Below are 17150 nucleotides of genomic sequence, written 5' to 3'. Positions count from 1 at the left end.
CACCATGTACTATGTATTCTTTGGTCTTCCTCCTTTAGAGCTGAAAGCGATAGGAAGCTGTGGGTAGACTTCATTTGTCTGTATCTAGATTTAGCCGCCATTGAAGGAGAAATTACGAATTGATGTGAGTTGAATATTTGTTGTGGTCTAAATATATTGAAATTTATCAAAAGTGTGTATTATTAATGTACATTAGCTTGCCCATGTCATCTATAATATTTCTTTAAAGAGTTTTCAGCATTTTTTAGCGGTGTTGCTGGGCTGTGCCGCGACCGATCGATTTGCAGCGGCGGCACATTTAAAAAATTGTTCCGCTAAAGAAAAATTAACCAAACCCGTAAATCGGGAACAGATAAAAAAAAATTAGCAGTGAATTAAGAGAATGTTCTTCTTTTGCAGCGATCCTGAGACTGACGGATTTTAAAAATAGTTACACATTTGTGCATTCATAGACGGATAGTTGATGTTGAAATTTAACAATTTTGGTTCTTTCAAATAACTTAAATGTATAGCGATGTGTGGTTTATCAGTGATAATTAAACGTCGGCTTGGCAATATTTAACCATTTTCTGCTAATAGAGACAGTCTTGTGTTCCATAGCTAACGCCGGGAAAGAATTCAGTAAATATTTAAAAAAAAAACACTGCATTTAGAAAATGTGTGCCAAGGCCGAATTATGTAAAGGATTTAATTCCCAGATAAATATTCTTAATCAGTTAATATGAGTTCACGTAATTTTAAATGATACGTAATTCTGTGCAGAATGAATTTTGTATTACCACACGTAAATAATAAGTAGAGGTTCTACAACAAAGTTCGTTCGTTCGCACGCAAAGAAAGTAAGGTAAAAAATAATTAACTAAAAAAAACAAATTTATTCTTTAATGAAATTTCATCATTTCATTAAATTGGCGCCCAACGTGGGGCTCGAATATGCAGTGGCCACAAAATACCCATGAGATAACTAGGGAATTATTGTAGTCGAACTTTGCTGGAGAACAACTAATAATATTTTTTTCATGTATTGTATGTATTGCCTAACCAATATTGTGTGGTAATAACTGTATATGATTTTTTGCATGAGAACACTATATACCCAGAGGCAAGCTGAAGAAGACAGCTCATTATATCGAAAAATTAATTACCTACCACAATACCAGGGGGCAGCTGCACCCAAGATAGATCACCAAAAGGTAAAGCTACAGTGTAGTTGTCCTGTGGGTAGTAAAGTAGCCTCAGTGCAGTGTTCTCGGATCATTAGTGCTGTGCTTGTTGTTAGTGTCTTTTTTTAAAAAAATAACAGGACATTTGAGTAGTTAGTCATTGTAGTATATAATAAGTGTGTTTCAACAAATGACCATTTCTTGTGTGATTATGTCAGTGAAACCTGAGTGTTAGGATATTTAGTTCAGATTTTGTTTCTTTTGTTCTCTATGGTTAGATTGCGTAGTCAGAAAGATATCAACATGGATAATGAACAACAGTTAGCAAGTAGTGATACCGAGTTAGAAAGTGAGGCACAAAGTAATGTTAGTAGCGTAATTCAGGAAGTACGATGTGAGAATCTGGGGGCAGAAGGGCAAGAAATGTTGCCACTGCCAGCCCGTGATTCAGTTGAAAGTAGAAATACTGTGCCACCCACAAGCACTAGACACGTACCAGAGAGTGGTGAGGTGTCAGAAGTGCAATCATTAAAAGCTATGTTCGAGCGCATGCTCAATTTCCAAACTGAATTTGTAAGTATGCAAGCAGAACGCGATAGAGAACGTGATGCTAGAGAAGCAGAGCGTGAACGACGCCTGCATGAGAGAGACTTGCAGTTAATGCAATCTTTGGAAGCTGTACAAAGTGAGATTGTTAGTATGAAGCAAAACTATGAAACTATACCCAAAGCGGTGAAAGAACTGAGCGAAAGAGTAGATAACATCCAAGTGGCTAACGCCAGTATCGTGGGTGAAATCAGTGTACTGACTAACAGAATCGAACAATTAGAAATTGACACAACTCTAGTAATTGATCAGAAAATGTCCGAACAAGTGTACAAAATTCAAAACGAATTTATAAAATAGACGAGAAGGTGCACGCCGCGATTGAAGCCAAAGACGTGGGCTCCAATGCGGAAATACAGGACCTAAAAAAAGCGGTACACACATTCAACCGTGGTCTTGCCAAGCTAGAAATCAGCTTTATAAATACAGCAGTAAAAAATTGCGACTGCGAGACAGAACAGGCAACCAATGTTAGTGAAACAAATAAATGTCATTCCAAAATAGTGATTGAAGAAAGCCTGATTAGAAACCGACAGTTTCAGATCTTTACAACGGAGAAGAAATCTGTTCACCCTGTAGTGTTTATCAAGGGATTTAGAAACATTTTGCCTAGTGTTTAGAATCATACACAGAAAATACAGTTCGTTATGTCTTACATACAAGGAGATGCTGCATTATGGGCAACCGAAGCAGCTGACAGTTGTGACACATATGAGCAATTTGAAAAGGCATTCTTGACCAAATATTGGTCAACATGTATTCAGGAGAGATTACGGAAAGAGGTATATAATCCAGAGCCGTATTCTCCACGATTAGGCAATTTGCGAAAATATTTTGAGAAGTACATTAATAAGACCCGTTACTGGGACGAGCAGATTTCATCCAGGGATTTGATCAGACTTTTGAAATCACACTTGCCGATACACGTAAGGGAAAAACTTATACATGTACCGGAGAACGATATGGAACATTTCTTGTCTGTTCTGGACTCAATTGACCTGATTCAGGAGGATATTAAGGCAGCCTCTGAACAGGTTAGAAGTAACGGAAACGGTTACAGAAATGGTCGAAATAACACGCCTCCATCAAATAATGGAAACGGTGGAGGTAATAATAGGAGACAAGATTATGTACAAAACGGGAATAGAGGTAGAGACCGGAACGGCAATAGTCCGCCGGTGAATAATGACCGGAAAAGGAGGTCAGATGACCGATATGAAACAGGCCCACCAAGCAATAGTAGATGGAAAAATGCCAGGGGGCCGTGGAACACTAATACCTATAATGATGCAAACCGAACTTGGCCACAGAACCAGAGGCCCAGTCCGGACCAGCAAAACAGTGAAAGATATGACAATAACCGACCGCCACCACAAAATGCGCCAATTGCGCAACCGTGGCGGCCGACGCAACACAACTTACACATAGTGGAGGTCAGTGACACAGAGCAGCCACATCCATCCACCAGCAATAATCCAACAAACTAGATTCAGCCGAGATACGCTCTCCATCGTCGGCTGAGGTTTGGAGTGAGAGCAGCCCGACACAGAACAAAACATCGGGAATCTGTATCCTCAGGTATAATGACGGGGTACAGATGGGACATGAATTAATAACTGAACCATCCACGTGCATAAAGGAGCACAAAGACAAAGTACAAGCGATAATAGAGATCATAATTAACAATATTGATGTGCAAGCAATCGTAGATACAGGTGCTACTGTCAGTGTCATGAGTATGGACTTATTCAGAGTACTGGGGAAAGAAAAGCGTATGCTGACTTTTCCTGTGAATAATTGCAAAGTCACTGGAGCCATTAGTGCACAGCGACAAATAATTAAACTCCAAGTGCGGGTAGAGATGTATATAGGGGAAGAAGCCATAGCGTGCTCATTCCTGGTAGTAAAGGGTTTAAAGGTAGCCTGCATTTTGGGGGTAGATTTTTTGAGAGAAAGGGACGCAGTAATCGACCTTTCTCGGGGAAAATTAAGTTTGATGAACGCGGGTAGGAGGATAGAATTGTCCATGCTCAGATCTGAAGAGGTACCTGTGCCTAATTGTAATGCTATTAACATAAAATGTAGGAATCAGTGGATACTACATTTAGACAATCATTGTCTAGGACAAAATATCTATTATCCAGACGTACAAAGTGATTAATTTAAAGCAAATGTGGACGCACTTGTGAACAAAGTATCACATTCCGAAAATTTGAACTCAATGCAACAGCAGGATTTGGTACAGTTATTATTTAACTATGCAGATGTATTTTCAGAACGACCAGGAATTGTTAAGGGATATCAGTACAATATCGAGGTGAAGCCTCACAAAACCTACTGTCGAGCCTCATACTCCATTCCTTAGTCCAAGAAGGAAATCGTAGCTATCTCTTAGCAGATCCCCAATCACCGAGAGTACGGGGACTGTATCCGTGTAACGATGTAAAAATATTCCTACAGTAAATGACTCATAGTCCTATGTGTTATGTGTAAAAAAAGATACACCATTCTTTTGAAAATGAATGAACATTAATGATGTGTGATCTTAGAGATAATGTACTAGTGTAGAAGTATTTAGTTATAAGAATATGATTGACTTTCTCTTTTGTTTATGAATATTTGTGTTATGTCTTCTTTTAATTAGTGTTAGCTTAATCGTGCTCTAAATGTCTGCACAGATAACTTGATTAGTGCAATTATTTATAGTGTTAAATTGTGTCAGAGATCAGTGAGGAGGAACATTTTAGTAATGATTAGTTTGTGTACTGCATTATATTCCATATGTGTGTCAAACTTGAAATATTTCTTGGCACAATCTTTTCTATTATATATGTATGTATGTATATATGTGTAGCTGTCAGATTGACAGATTCGAACCCAGAATAATATCAGAAATATGAGACCCCGAGAACTTTATTATCAAACCAGTGTTATCAAAGAGAATAATGCACCCAGTAGTGACCCGAGGGCACCATGGGAGGCAAACTTATTGCAAATTTAAGTAACGCAAAGTTACGCACAGAGAAGCTTCAATTGAAGCATGTGCAGATTCAATCAGTAAAAAGGAGCTAGCCTGATACAGTCCAAGTCAATTTTAGCCTACAGAGACTACACTGTGGTTACGTAGGACCTTGATAGTAAAGTGAGACATGATTTCAAAGGAGTTATTGAACAATATGCCTGAATCCGGCTGAAATGCACAAATAAAATCTAATCGAACATAAATATAGATGTTTTTTGGGCAAACTAATACGAAATTTTAATATTTGTTACCATGTACGCAAATAACACACACTTTGGTAAAGAGCGAGCAAAGAAGTTACGTATGTGCTGTTAAAAAAAATTGCACAACGAACATTGTAAATGAAAAAACTTGAACAAAAGTGCAGTATTGTGTGGCAGAGACAGACAGTGACTGTTAAACCTGCAGCAATACGTCACGAGGTTGTTTTGAACAAGCAATAAGAAACTGTATCATCGCCGTGTGTGCAAGTGGACAAGGAACTAGCACGACACGAACAGTGAGCCGATAACGGACGGTGGACCAAGTCAGTGTCAAACTTTAACTCTTTGTGTGTCAAGGGACGCTAGGAAAGCGCATTGACTACAGAGATACATTTTGTCCTAAGGTGAAAACTTGCGTGTGACTAATGACAAGTCATGACATGGTGAAAAAATATTGTGTGCCCATAAAACGTGTTACTATGACAACGAAACATTGTGCAAACCAGACTAGTGAAGGCCTACTGAATAATAACTGCCAATAACTGTGTGCGTTTTTTCCCACAGCAGGAAAAATGTCCACAAGGATAGTACACTGTTTGTGAACTTGTTGCATGTTTGCTGGAGCACTGCAAGAAGATGTCACACGGGCGAGCTGATATACAACGCGCATCCGGCTACCTCAGCCATGCAGCGGCCGCAGCAGCCCGTAGCAGACCAGACAGTCACACGCCTCTCCGCGCCGTAGCTGTCAACACCGGGGGCGGTGACCTACACGGAGCCGACGCGCCGCGCCTAGCGCCGCTCAACAATCACTCCGCACCGCTCACCAACTACAGCATTATTGACATTTTCCAAAATATTTACACGAACTGCATAACATGTCAATGACTCCATTTTTTATAAACATTGAACATTTATTATGTATACCTGTGAACTGATAAGAGAAAATGAACACTAAAAAGTGTAGGAGATGGATTTGTAACACGTAGGTAGTGGGATCATTATAAAAAATGATGCTGTGCTAAATGATTTCAAAAAACTAAGTGATATATCCTAGGATAAGTGACCTTGCAGTATATCGTTGAACTGTATGTGACTGATATTATGTAACCGTTGATGACAAACTGTTAAATCAATTCAAAAGAATGACTGTTAAAGAGACAAGATTAATCATGAACCAACTGGGATGGCTGGGCTCCGGCACAGTTTTGCCCAGGTTTCCTGTCTGCCTTCGCCCAAATGGGGAGCCATGAACATATATAACCCTGGGACTAATTAAAAGAGCCATTCCATGAAAAAATACAGAATTGTAAAGAACGTTACTGGCACCATTGTGTCAAAGTATAGGAACTCTTTGCCAAATGCTGCCAGGGGGCAATGTAACGTTCCCTGGCACACTCACACTATTAATGAACTAAAATTTAATTGTACCATATACGCCGCTCTGAGCAATTTGTATATATTGTAATGATTTAACAAAAAATATTATTGAATTTTGTGTAAAAGACATTTGTTATTATTGTAATATTTTTTGTAGTAATATTCTCTCTGTATTTAGGATGGTAATATTTCTATATTAACAATGTAATTGCGAAATGTGTCAATATCTGCGATAACAGAGATGTGAAATTCAGCCAGAGGAAAATAATGTTCTGAGATTACAAAGAAATGTTAATAGTCAGCAATACTATAAAAGCACCATGTACTATGTATTCTTTGGTCTTCCTCCTTTAGAGCTGAAAGCGATAGGAAGCTGTGACGAAGCGTTTGGTGAATGGGTAGACTTCATTTGTCTGTATCTAGATTTAGCCGCCATTGAAGGAGAAATTACGAATTAATGTGAGTTGAATATTTGTTGTGGTCTAAATATATTGAAATTTATCAAAAGTGTGTATTATTAATGTACATTAGCTTGCCCATGTCATCTATAATATTTCTTTAAAGAGTTTTCAGCATTTTTTAGCGGTGTTGCTGGGCTGTGCCGCGACCGATCGATTTGCAGCGGCGGCACATTTAAAAAATTGTTCCGCTAAAGAAAAATTAACCAAACCCGTAAATCGGGAACAGATAAAAAAAAATTAGCAGTGAATTAAGAGAATGTTCTTCTTTTGCAGCGATCCTGAGACTGACGGATTTTAAAAATAGTTACACATTTGTGCATTCATAGACGGATAGTTGATGTTGAAATTTAACAATTTTGGTTCTTTCAAATAACTTAAATGTATAGCGATGTGTGGTTTATCAGTGATAATTAAACGTCGGCTTGGCAATATTTAACCATTTTCTGCTAATAGAGACAGTCTTGTGTTCCATAGCTAACGCCGGGAAAGAATTCAGTAAATATTTAAAAAAAACCCACTGCATTTAGAAAATGTGTACCAAGGCCGAATTATGTAAAGGATTTAATTCCCAGATAAATATTCTTAATCAGTTAATATGAGTTCACGTAATTTTAAATGATACGTAATTCTGTGCAGAATGAATTTTGTATTACCACACGTAAATAATAAGTAGAGGTTCTACAACAAAGTTCGTTCGTTCGCACGCAAAGAAAGTGAGGTAAAAAATAATTAACTAAAAAAAATTAATTTATTCTTTAATGAAATTTCATCATTTCATTAAAGTGCAACATTGGCCCAGTTTCAAATAGGTGCAGTGCATGACGTACGTACGAGGCTTGTAGAAAATAAACTAACGCTACATCGCAGTAAGACCAAGTTTTTCCAGTTTCTAACACGCAATACAAAAAAAAAAAAGACCTGACGTTTTAATTTCACTGAATGGGCATATGACTAGTGAAACTGAGCAGTTAATATATCTAGTTGTTCAGATAGATAGTAAACTATCTAGGAAAACCCAGGTTCAGGATCTTGTTCAAAGACTTAAAGCTGCCAGTTTTTACTATTCGAACGGTATCTGAAGTGAGTGATCGTTCGACACGAAAATTAGTGTACTTTGCTTATTCTCTTTCGCTTATTTCGTATGGTATTATATTTTGGAGTAACTATTCCTATTCTAAAAGGATATTTTTGGCTCAGAGACAGTCGGTTTGGGCAATAAGTGGTGTAACTTCACCAACCTCTTGTCGACCTCTGTTCACGAGTCTCGGTATTTTGACATTGGCCTCTCAATATATATATATATATATATATATATATATATATATATATATATATATATATTCCTTGCTATCATTCCTTGTTAGCAGTATTAGTTTATTCCCAAGAGTAAGTAGCTCACTCTCAGTTAATACTCGGCAGAAATCAAACCTGCATTTGGATCGGAATTCCTAAACTCTTGTGCAGAAAGGTGTGCCGTATAATGCTGCATCCACTTTCAATAAACTACCGCTCGAATTAAAAATCATCAGATGTAACCCACGCGCTTTCAAATCAAATCTGAAGCGTTTCCTCATGGGCCACTCCTATTGTGTCGAGGAGTTCCTTGAAACATTAAGCTGATTCTTGTTGTATTGAAGTTTGCATTTACTTAAACTTATGGACTGGCTTTTTTCGGGTTCATAAACATGTTACTTTTATCTGTTATTACTTTTATGTTGTAATTTCATGTACTGACATGTTCCATGACCTTGGAGACTTGCGTCTCAGTTTGACCCTACGGAATTAATGTGTAAATAAAAATAATATGTAACTTCGTAAATTAATCTTATGGCAAAAAAAGAACATGAAGCTGAAGTTACAGTTAGGATTTCTCAAGTCTGTTTACACACATAGCGGGGAAAATTCTTTGACAGCAATTACACGCTACTGATATAGTTTATCATCTATGAGAAGGCAGCTTACTGTGTATATCCTTTTAAGTAATTTAGAATATTACCTGCAAGATGGGTCAAGTCAAATGTATTCAACAGGAAACTGGGTGCAAATGGGAAAAAGTCCTGTGTTCATGCAATGGTGTTCATGTGAATGCGAACAGATTACATGTGGTGTACAAAGTAGTCACATATTAACGCTGTAATGAAATGATGCTAGGGAGATGGGCTGTATACCATATTGTGAGCCACTTACAGCTGTACACCGATCCGGTGTCAGGGCATAGCGCCCATCGGGCGTTACGGTGTACCTGTTGGCCAGAGCCAGGAACACTTTGGAATGGGAAGTACAAAACTCTTGCAGTCGCAAGACAACAACAAACCTGATTGATGCAGATAAATACTCGCCGAATCTCCTACGCTGGACACAAATTGAAACAGCAGGTCATTTAGTCAACTGTCATAGTGTCAACCTACATCGTGAAATCACTGCTGCTCTGCCACAATCCTGACAGGACGATCCGCCACTGAACCAGGGCGGCGCTAACCAGTGGCAGGCACCGCTAACCAACCAACGGTCAGGGCGAATGTTGTGCGTTGAGTATTGAATCGGAGACCTAGAAACGACGGAGAGGCTTCGTCCACACCTTAGCCTTCAGTGGTTCACAACCCCACAACAGGCTACAGCAGTCCACTCAGCCCAACGCCGCCCCACACTAAACCCTGGTTATTATGCGGTTGGGCCCCCAGTGGAAACCCCCCCCCCCCCTTTCCCCACGGGAACTTCTCATACCAGACATACCAGACGAGTGTAACCCCAGATGTTTGCGTGGTAAAATAATGATGGTGTACGCTTATGTGGAGATAGTGTTTATGTAGCAATCGCTGACATAGTGTAAAAAAAGGCGGAATAAGTTTATCAAGCCCACATTCGCTGAGGCATATTGTGATCAAGACTGTTTTTGACAGTAGAAAAAAAGATGGATAACCGCATGAAAAACCATCCACAGCCTTGCTGGCACACCTGGCAACGACACTAATCCGCCGGACGGTTTCTTGCCGGTGACTGGCACGCCTGCTTCAGCCTGGAACCGTGATGCTGCTACGGTTGCAGGTTCTAATCCTGCCTCGGGCATGGATGTGTGTGCCGTCCTTAGGTTAGTTAGGTTTAAGTAGTTCTAAGTCTAGGAAACTGATGACCTCAGATGTTAAGTCCCATAGTGCTCAGAGCCGTTTGAATCATTTTGAACCGGCACGCCTACCCGCTCGGGAAGCAGCGCCTTAGACCGCGCGCACAGCCAGGCGAGCTGGGTGCATGTTACTTGGCATAGCTGGACGTCCACGTCATGTCAGCGTGCCACGTTGCCTCCGACGTCACCCGGCCACAGCCAAAACCGTTGACGAACTCCGACCATCTGTCCTTTACCAGAGCATATTCACACCCTCTACAGCTCCTATACTTTTGTACTGTTAAGGACACCTCACAGCAACGATACCATACACTAAATTTGTTTAATTTGCCAATAACGTAAACAGAGAAAGAAATCGCAAATAAAATATAGCATTAATAAGAGCAAACAATAAAATTTCTTCACCTGTGTAAATGGTTGTTATCCAACTCACTCTTTTTACACGTTGAGAGAAAATTACTATTACCGTTCATAAACTGCAAAAAATTTCCACCCAACAAATGCACTCGGTATTAACCCACGCTAATAAGAGGCATTGGCAGATTTAAGTTCTTGAGATTAGAGCTTGATAATAAATTCAGTTACGACAAGCATAGAACGGAACTCCTGAAACGCCTAAACAAATTTATGCTTTTCAAATATGACCTTCACTGATGTGTGAAAAGAATATGTTACTTTGATTTTTTTTAATCTGAAGATCACAAAACATTTTATATATCATATTATTAATTTTGAACTCTAATTGCCCTTATCAGATCGGAGTACACGTGTATCCCTGCTCAAATCGAGTTCGTTTATGAAAAAATGATACAGTGCCAATTACAAACGAAACAGGCGTATTATTGTGACTGTACCATTTATATTCACGCCGACTCATTATGATTACCAAAGCGTCAGTAATCAGATCTTATGATGGTCAGTAACATACTACAGACCAATGATCTGTTATCGAAACAAAAATTTCATGACTTTTAACTGGATTGAATACTATATAATCGTCATTCTATATCAATGGGAAAATATGGTTGGTGTTGCGTCACCTGTGGAGAATATGATACGATTTATTTGCTTCATAAATTCAAGAATGTCTTGAAGTCTGTTAAAAGAAAGGATATACTAACTGTTTCTTCTTATTATATGTATTCCCTAAAATGTCAATCACTATGCCGCAGAAAATATGTTTATTATTCAGAAATACACATTCACAGTGCTGTAATAGGAAGTAATAGAGGCAGTCAGCAGGATGTTGCGTAACATTAGCCAAAATTATCGATGAATGGAACGTACCACAGTGGCTTTTAAGATTGACCCTTAAATGGATCAGTCCAGGACAAGAGCATCTGATTATAAACTATGTATTCGTTACACGTACTACTAGGGCCATGTGCAAGTCAATAGCTTTATCATTCATTTTCATTGATTGTTAACATCAGCACTTTGTTGGTTGCTGAAGATTGTTCCACAATTGCCAGTTTGCAGAAAGGTACCTGAGGACGTAGCTGATACAGTTAAGTGTGTTTTCTAGTTTCATATTTTTAATCTTACGGTGAGTGTAATATTATTATCTATTCTCCTGTATTATTTAAGATTATTTAATACTTTAAATAAAATAGCTGTATATTCTAATGCTACATTTTAAATTATTTTAGGTTAAAATGACCAGTTTGGAGAACATTGAGAAAATCTCTGTGAATGACAGTGTTACTGTGAATTTGTAATTAATACTTCAGAAGAATCAGGATGTCACACTGATGACTGAGAAAGGTAATTTGCAACTGAAAGTGAGTACGAGTCAGATAGTAATGTAGCAATAACTTGCAGGTTGGGCGTGAGTATTCTGATACAAACACCAAAGGAAATGAACAGGATGAGTCAGGTGGAAAATTAAATTTTGAGAGACGTTACTACGATAATAATTAAATTGTGTGGTCAAATACAGAAGAAACGAAGCTATCCTGTCACATAGTGGGCTATTCAAACCCGAAGATGAAGACGCGTAATCAAAGTTTGCAACAGAAGGTACTAGCATAAATCATGCCACCTATTAACTGCTATTGTTTTAAACGTTCCCTGTTACTTTATGTACAACACCCTTGATGACATTACTCTAAATTCCTCTTGCTTTGTATAATCGGTTTGCATTTTTTGTTACATTACTAAGTTTCTATTCTTTGTTCCTGAGTCTTGTTTTTAAATACAATACTTTTTCTCATTTTTTATTAGCGTGTTATTATTTTCACTAAACATTTGTATAGTCGTTAAAACTGATATTCTACCTGATTAACTTTGAATATTTCTAAGTCACTGATATATAATAAAAGAGACGTCACCATAAAACGCTTTACGTTTAATTTATAGACCCCTGAAAATTGGAACTGGTGCCTATAAGTGATTGAGGACCGGGCAGTAGACAGATGAAGTGATAAAATAATTTTAAAAAAAAGTAAATGGTTTGTTGCAGTATTGAGGATGCAAACCATGTGTGTTCCACACACATTCTGGCGTCCGAAGGCTTTAACTGAATCAGATCTAATACAGATATTACACAGCATTCTGTATCATGTTTATATGTATCACTTCAGCAACTACAATGTTATGTACACGGAAGCTCAGGCTACTTAATTCATGCGGAAATAAACCGAATAAATATACTTTGTACTCCAACTAATTGTAGGGTAAATGTATCGGTTTACTGTGGTCAAAACGGTACTAGGAAGCATTAATACTGTTCTGCCATGTTGAAGAGTTTGCTTTCTCCAGTAGCGTGCACCAAGGCGATCTCACTCCTAATTACTAACCAAACGCTGTGGTAACATTTCGTAAGGGTGAATGGTTTCGGGCACAATATTTATCAGCCGCTCTTAAAAGAAAAGTTGTTGAGATAGCACACAGAAAGTCATGTAAATTTTATCTTTGAGATGATTACACAGATACATGACACGTTGCAAACAATCGTTATCATACTTCTAATGGAGCAGAGCGAATCAGGGTTTACCCAGGTCGGTGTGACGTCAATGACATTTAGTATGTAACTCCAACTCATTTCCAAACCAAGCATTAGTTTCGTTCTGCGTTCGCCAGAATTAGCTGGAATAACTTTCGCCATGAAACGTAAGTTCAACTTTTCCTCTTGTTTAGATGCAGCTGACAATCAAAGTTAATTGCTACGCTTCAAATGTAACGTAGGTACAAGTGTATCGATAGAGCAGCTTTCGGTTACATTTAGCTACGTGTATACAATCGTGCACAGCTATAAAGAACTGTTTCTGAAAACTGTGTTATGGACTGGATTATGTATAGTGCGAATGCTTCGAATTCCTTCTTAATCCCTCGTTATTAATAGACTACTTGGAGCAACAACCTCTTCTTAACCAAAATAAAACCATGTCTGTCAGGAAACAGAAATGTACCCGGGAGCGTTCCATTAACACACCATGGATGTGTCAAACTAATTTCTACTATTAATTTCTTTCAGTCGATAAGCACAATAATCCCTTTAATCTTGCCACTAGCATGCTTTTCCAAGAGTTGAAGTGGGAACTATGAGAAGGAATTACACTTTTACAGCTTCTAAAGTGCGAAGTTGGTTTGCTCTTTTGTTTTGAAATATATATATTACCTATCAGAGCTTAGACGAACGGAATACGTCTTAAGTAATTTGAGATATGGAAACAAAGGTGTCAGCATGCTACAGTACATGACAAGGCGAGCGTTTCTCCATGCCTAATACTATTTACAGTGTGTGTTAAGATTGCTTTTTTCTAATAATGGGGAGATGCCTATTTTTCTCTTTACAGTAGCGGAGAGTGAGGGGAGATACAGGAATAACATATGAAAAATTTTGGGCGACGTAATATAACAGCATCATATAATACCATCATAGAAAGTGAGCTGAAATTGTGCTGTTTCCGTGCTTTTCAACCTAAGCACATTATTTCATGTGTTGTGTTCTTTTACCATATGATTGACATGTGACCAAACCACACCAAAAATAAACGAACTTGCTTGGTAGAGAGGAATTCTGCATTAATCAAGGAAGTAGTTGCTTGTCTGCCTATGTTCTACATCTTTGCGACAAATGCGTTTTGAAAAATCTTGACGTTAATGAAATTTAATAAGCTGGTAGAAGAATAGCTTGATGAATGGGAGTGAAAATTCTTATATATCTTCCTGTATATTTTGATTCACATAAGGAAATAAATTTGTTGGTTTTATTGTGCACTAACTTGAAATACACGGAACACTAACCCTCTTATCCCACAGTGTTGGCAGCCCTTCTGGTGCTGAGCGTGTTGGCCGCTGTGGCCACAGCGACCACGCCCACGTGCCCCGAAGATGACGGCGCTACGCCCGTCTTTTATCCAGACGACACGGACACACACGGCTTCTGGGAGTGCAGCAACGGCAAGGCTGTCCACTTGGAGTGCCCTGCTGGACTCGTCTGGAACGCCAATATCAACGCCTGCGACTGGCCGCCCTCGAGGAAGTAGAAGATGCGAACTTGCCCCTTAACCACAGATATTTGTTAAGAAAATCTTAGAATAAAATTTAAGTGTCTAATGAATCTGGCTGAAATTTACTATCTGTATATCCTATGCTACCACTGAATGTAATTATTATTATGTGTGCCAACATATTAATTCATAATAAATAAGTGTTGCAAAAAGTATATATCTATAATTCATCCCCTCCTGTTCACATCTAAGGACCGCATCATCGAATGGTCACTGAACGCTAGTTTAACACTCTTCCGTCTTTATTTCTGAGATACATATTCTTCTTCAGGTAATGTTCCAATCAACTATAGCTCAAGTGCTGCTGGATACCGATGTATCAATTATTGGTAATTCAGTGTTATGTTTTAAACAAACGGCTTCGGCTGTCTTGACTACTGATGGCAGTCATACAGAAATAACTAACACATCTAATGTCCTGAAGCCAAACGAAGAAGTCACTTTTTTGCTGTCCTATATTTATACAAATTCTGGTTAAGCTTCACCTTTATTTACCTAAGCGTCTAACTGAAGCTATGATAACAACTTCACCTGTTTTTTTTCAAAAGTTGCAGCTGTATTACTTTGATTTAAGATGATGACGTGTGAAATCTTGAACACGGAACGAATGAACTTACTTTTACACATATTACTTGTTGTTCTGAAGATGTTAGGTAACAAATAATACACGTGGGCAACTTTTCTTAGGGAGCAAGTGTCAGCAACATTCAGATGCACACACGAAGGAAATTTTTAATGCAGTACGATAAATAATTTTGTCGTTCGTATTGACAAAATCATTTCGAAAACAATTGTCTCCAGTTGCTAAAGACGTTTTTGGGATCAAGTAAGAGCTTTGGGCACTTCAGTCTAGCAAGTCCACTTCATTTTCTAATTCGTAGGACACATTGTTCCTAAGTCAGGATCATCCATAAAGATATTATGTGTGATGAGCGTATTCGCCACAAAATAAATTAACCAGTGATTCATTCCTTCTACGACCACCCAACTCAGATCATATTGTTCCTAAATGATTCAAAGGTGTGAGTATCTTCTGAAACAGGCATCTCATTCAGTCTGGTATAACTGATGGTGATTTCAAGCAATCCTAGAAACATTGGCGGGAATTCGTTTTCAGAGCCTACGATAGCCATAAAACTTCGTACGAAATATCATATTGAGTGTTATCTTCGAAAACTATTTGCTTCAGGAGCTTACGCGAAGTGCGTATACGAGTAGTCGCGGAAACGCACTTAATATGCTTTGCAACAAATTCCCCTGAGGAAATACGGAATATCATGACGGTTACAGGGATTAGTGACTACACGATGGTTGTAGTGAAAGTGAACACTGTAAACTACAAGCTACCGAAAGCAAACTTAACGTATGTCTGTATAAAAAAGCAGATAAAAACTCATTTGACAGCTTTCTAAGAGGCGGTCTCCTTTCCGACGGAACATATCCCCAGTGGTACACAAAATATCTCAGAACACTGACGCAGAAGGAAAGGAAAAAGCTTGCAATGTTTTTTAGAACGTACAATCCGCAAAGTTGGCGACGTCTTACAGAATTTCGAAGATCAACGCCGATTTGAATACGAGAAGGTTTTAATAGTCTCCACGTCAAAACTCTCTCGAAATCTGGCAGGATATCTTAAGAGATTGTGGGCGTATGAAACGCACACCAGCATCAAAATACAATCAATAACTTCACTGCATGACAGCGATGGTAATGTTACCAATTTGACTGTCACTAAGGCAGTGTTACTAAATACGGTTTTCCCAAGCTGCCTACATGAGTAACACAGGAGTAGATATGCACGTTGGAGCGAAGCAACTCTAGGTACATAACTGTGCTATGAGGTCTACGCCATCCCGGATTTTAAAAGTCGTACCACCTGTGGTGCACGGCTCTGTCTCTGAAACGACGCTCTGCTAGCTGTTTTCCGCGACCTGGTGCTTGCAGCGGCAACGGAGACGGCCTTTTCTCTGCCACGACCTGCAGGAGTGTGGAAGTAGCTAGCATTATTGGTCGTCTCTAGCCGTTGTGATGATAAGTTTTCCTCGCTGTGTAGCTGAGGCGTGAAGTCATGTTGATTTGATAGGCTTTCCATTATGCTGTCATTGGCACTACAGCGGAGTTGCGTTCTCTTACGTATTATTTGGAGTAGCTGAAAGTTCGTTAAGTATTTTGTCCACTTTTCCCATCAAGGTTAATCACTTAGAGAATGTTGTAAGCAGTAGATAGAATTCTCATTTTTTTCCCAGCTGTAGTAAGAGTTGCTTCTTGAAGGGGCAGGCAAGCTGTCGCATTTATGGTTTCGCGGTGAGTGTAGTGAGTTTCTGTTCCTAATGGATTACGAATGACGTGTTGTGAAATGCGTTGGCTCCATTGTGAGTGGTTCCGCAACGACGTGTGATCGGTGATTTGGCACGTGTGTTGTGCGTGTTTTTAGCAGTCAACGCAGGTGAAAGATTAGTGGCTCATAATTTTGTCAATTCGTATCTTGTATTAGTGTTGTTTCGAAGCTTTTGTGGCAGCCGTTTGAAATCTAATCCCGCATCTCTCAAATGACACGCAAAACTTATTTCCTCGTCAATAAACCCAATGCACGTATCATATCACTGAGATGTGAATCACATTTCAAACAGATGCCACAAAGGCTTCAAAACAACACTAACACAAGATACCAGCAGACAAA

The 17150-nt window shown here is 38.8% G+C and overlaps 1 protein-coding gene across 1 annotated transcript; it reads left to right on the top strand.

Annotated features, from left to right (window-relative positions):
- Window positions 1–12961: 12961 nt before the first annotated feature.
- On the top strand, window positions 12962–14520 carry LOC126253064 (peritrophin-1-like). Its single transcript, XM_049954150.1, has 2 exons — window positions 12962–13067; window positions 14220–14520. The coding sequence occupies exons 1-2, from the start codon at window positions 13061–13063 to the stop codon at window positions 14444–14446; spliced, it is 234 nt and encodes a 77-aa protein (XP_049810107.1). The 5' UTR covers window positions 12962–13060; the 3' UTR covers window positions 14447–14520.
- Window positions 14521–17150: the final 2630 nt, after the last annotated feature.

Source organism: Schistocerca nitens, chromosome 4 (genome assembly GCF_023898315.1).
Source record: "Schistocerca nitens isolate TAMUIC-IGC-003100 chromosome 4, iqSchNite1.1, whole genome shotgun sequence".
NCBI classification, from domain to species: Eukaryota; Metazoa; Arthropoda; class Insecta; order Orthoptera; family Acrididae; genus Schistocerca; species Schistocerca nitens.
The sequence above is the reverse complement of the archived record's forward strand: the minus strand, read 5'-3'. Positions and strand labels throughout refer to the sequence as shown.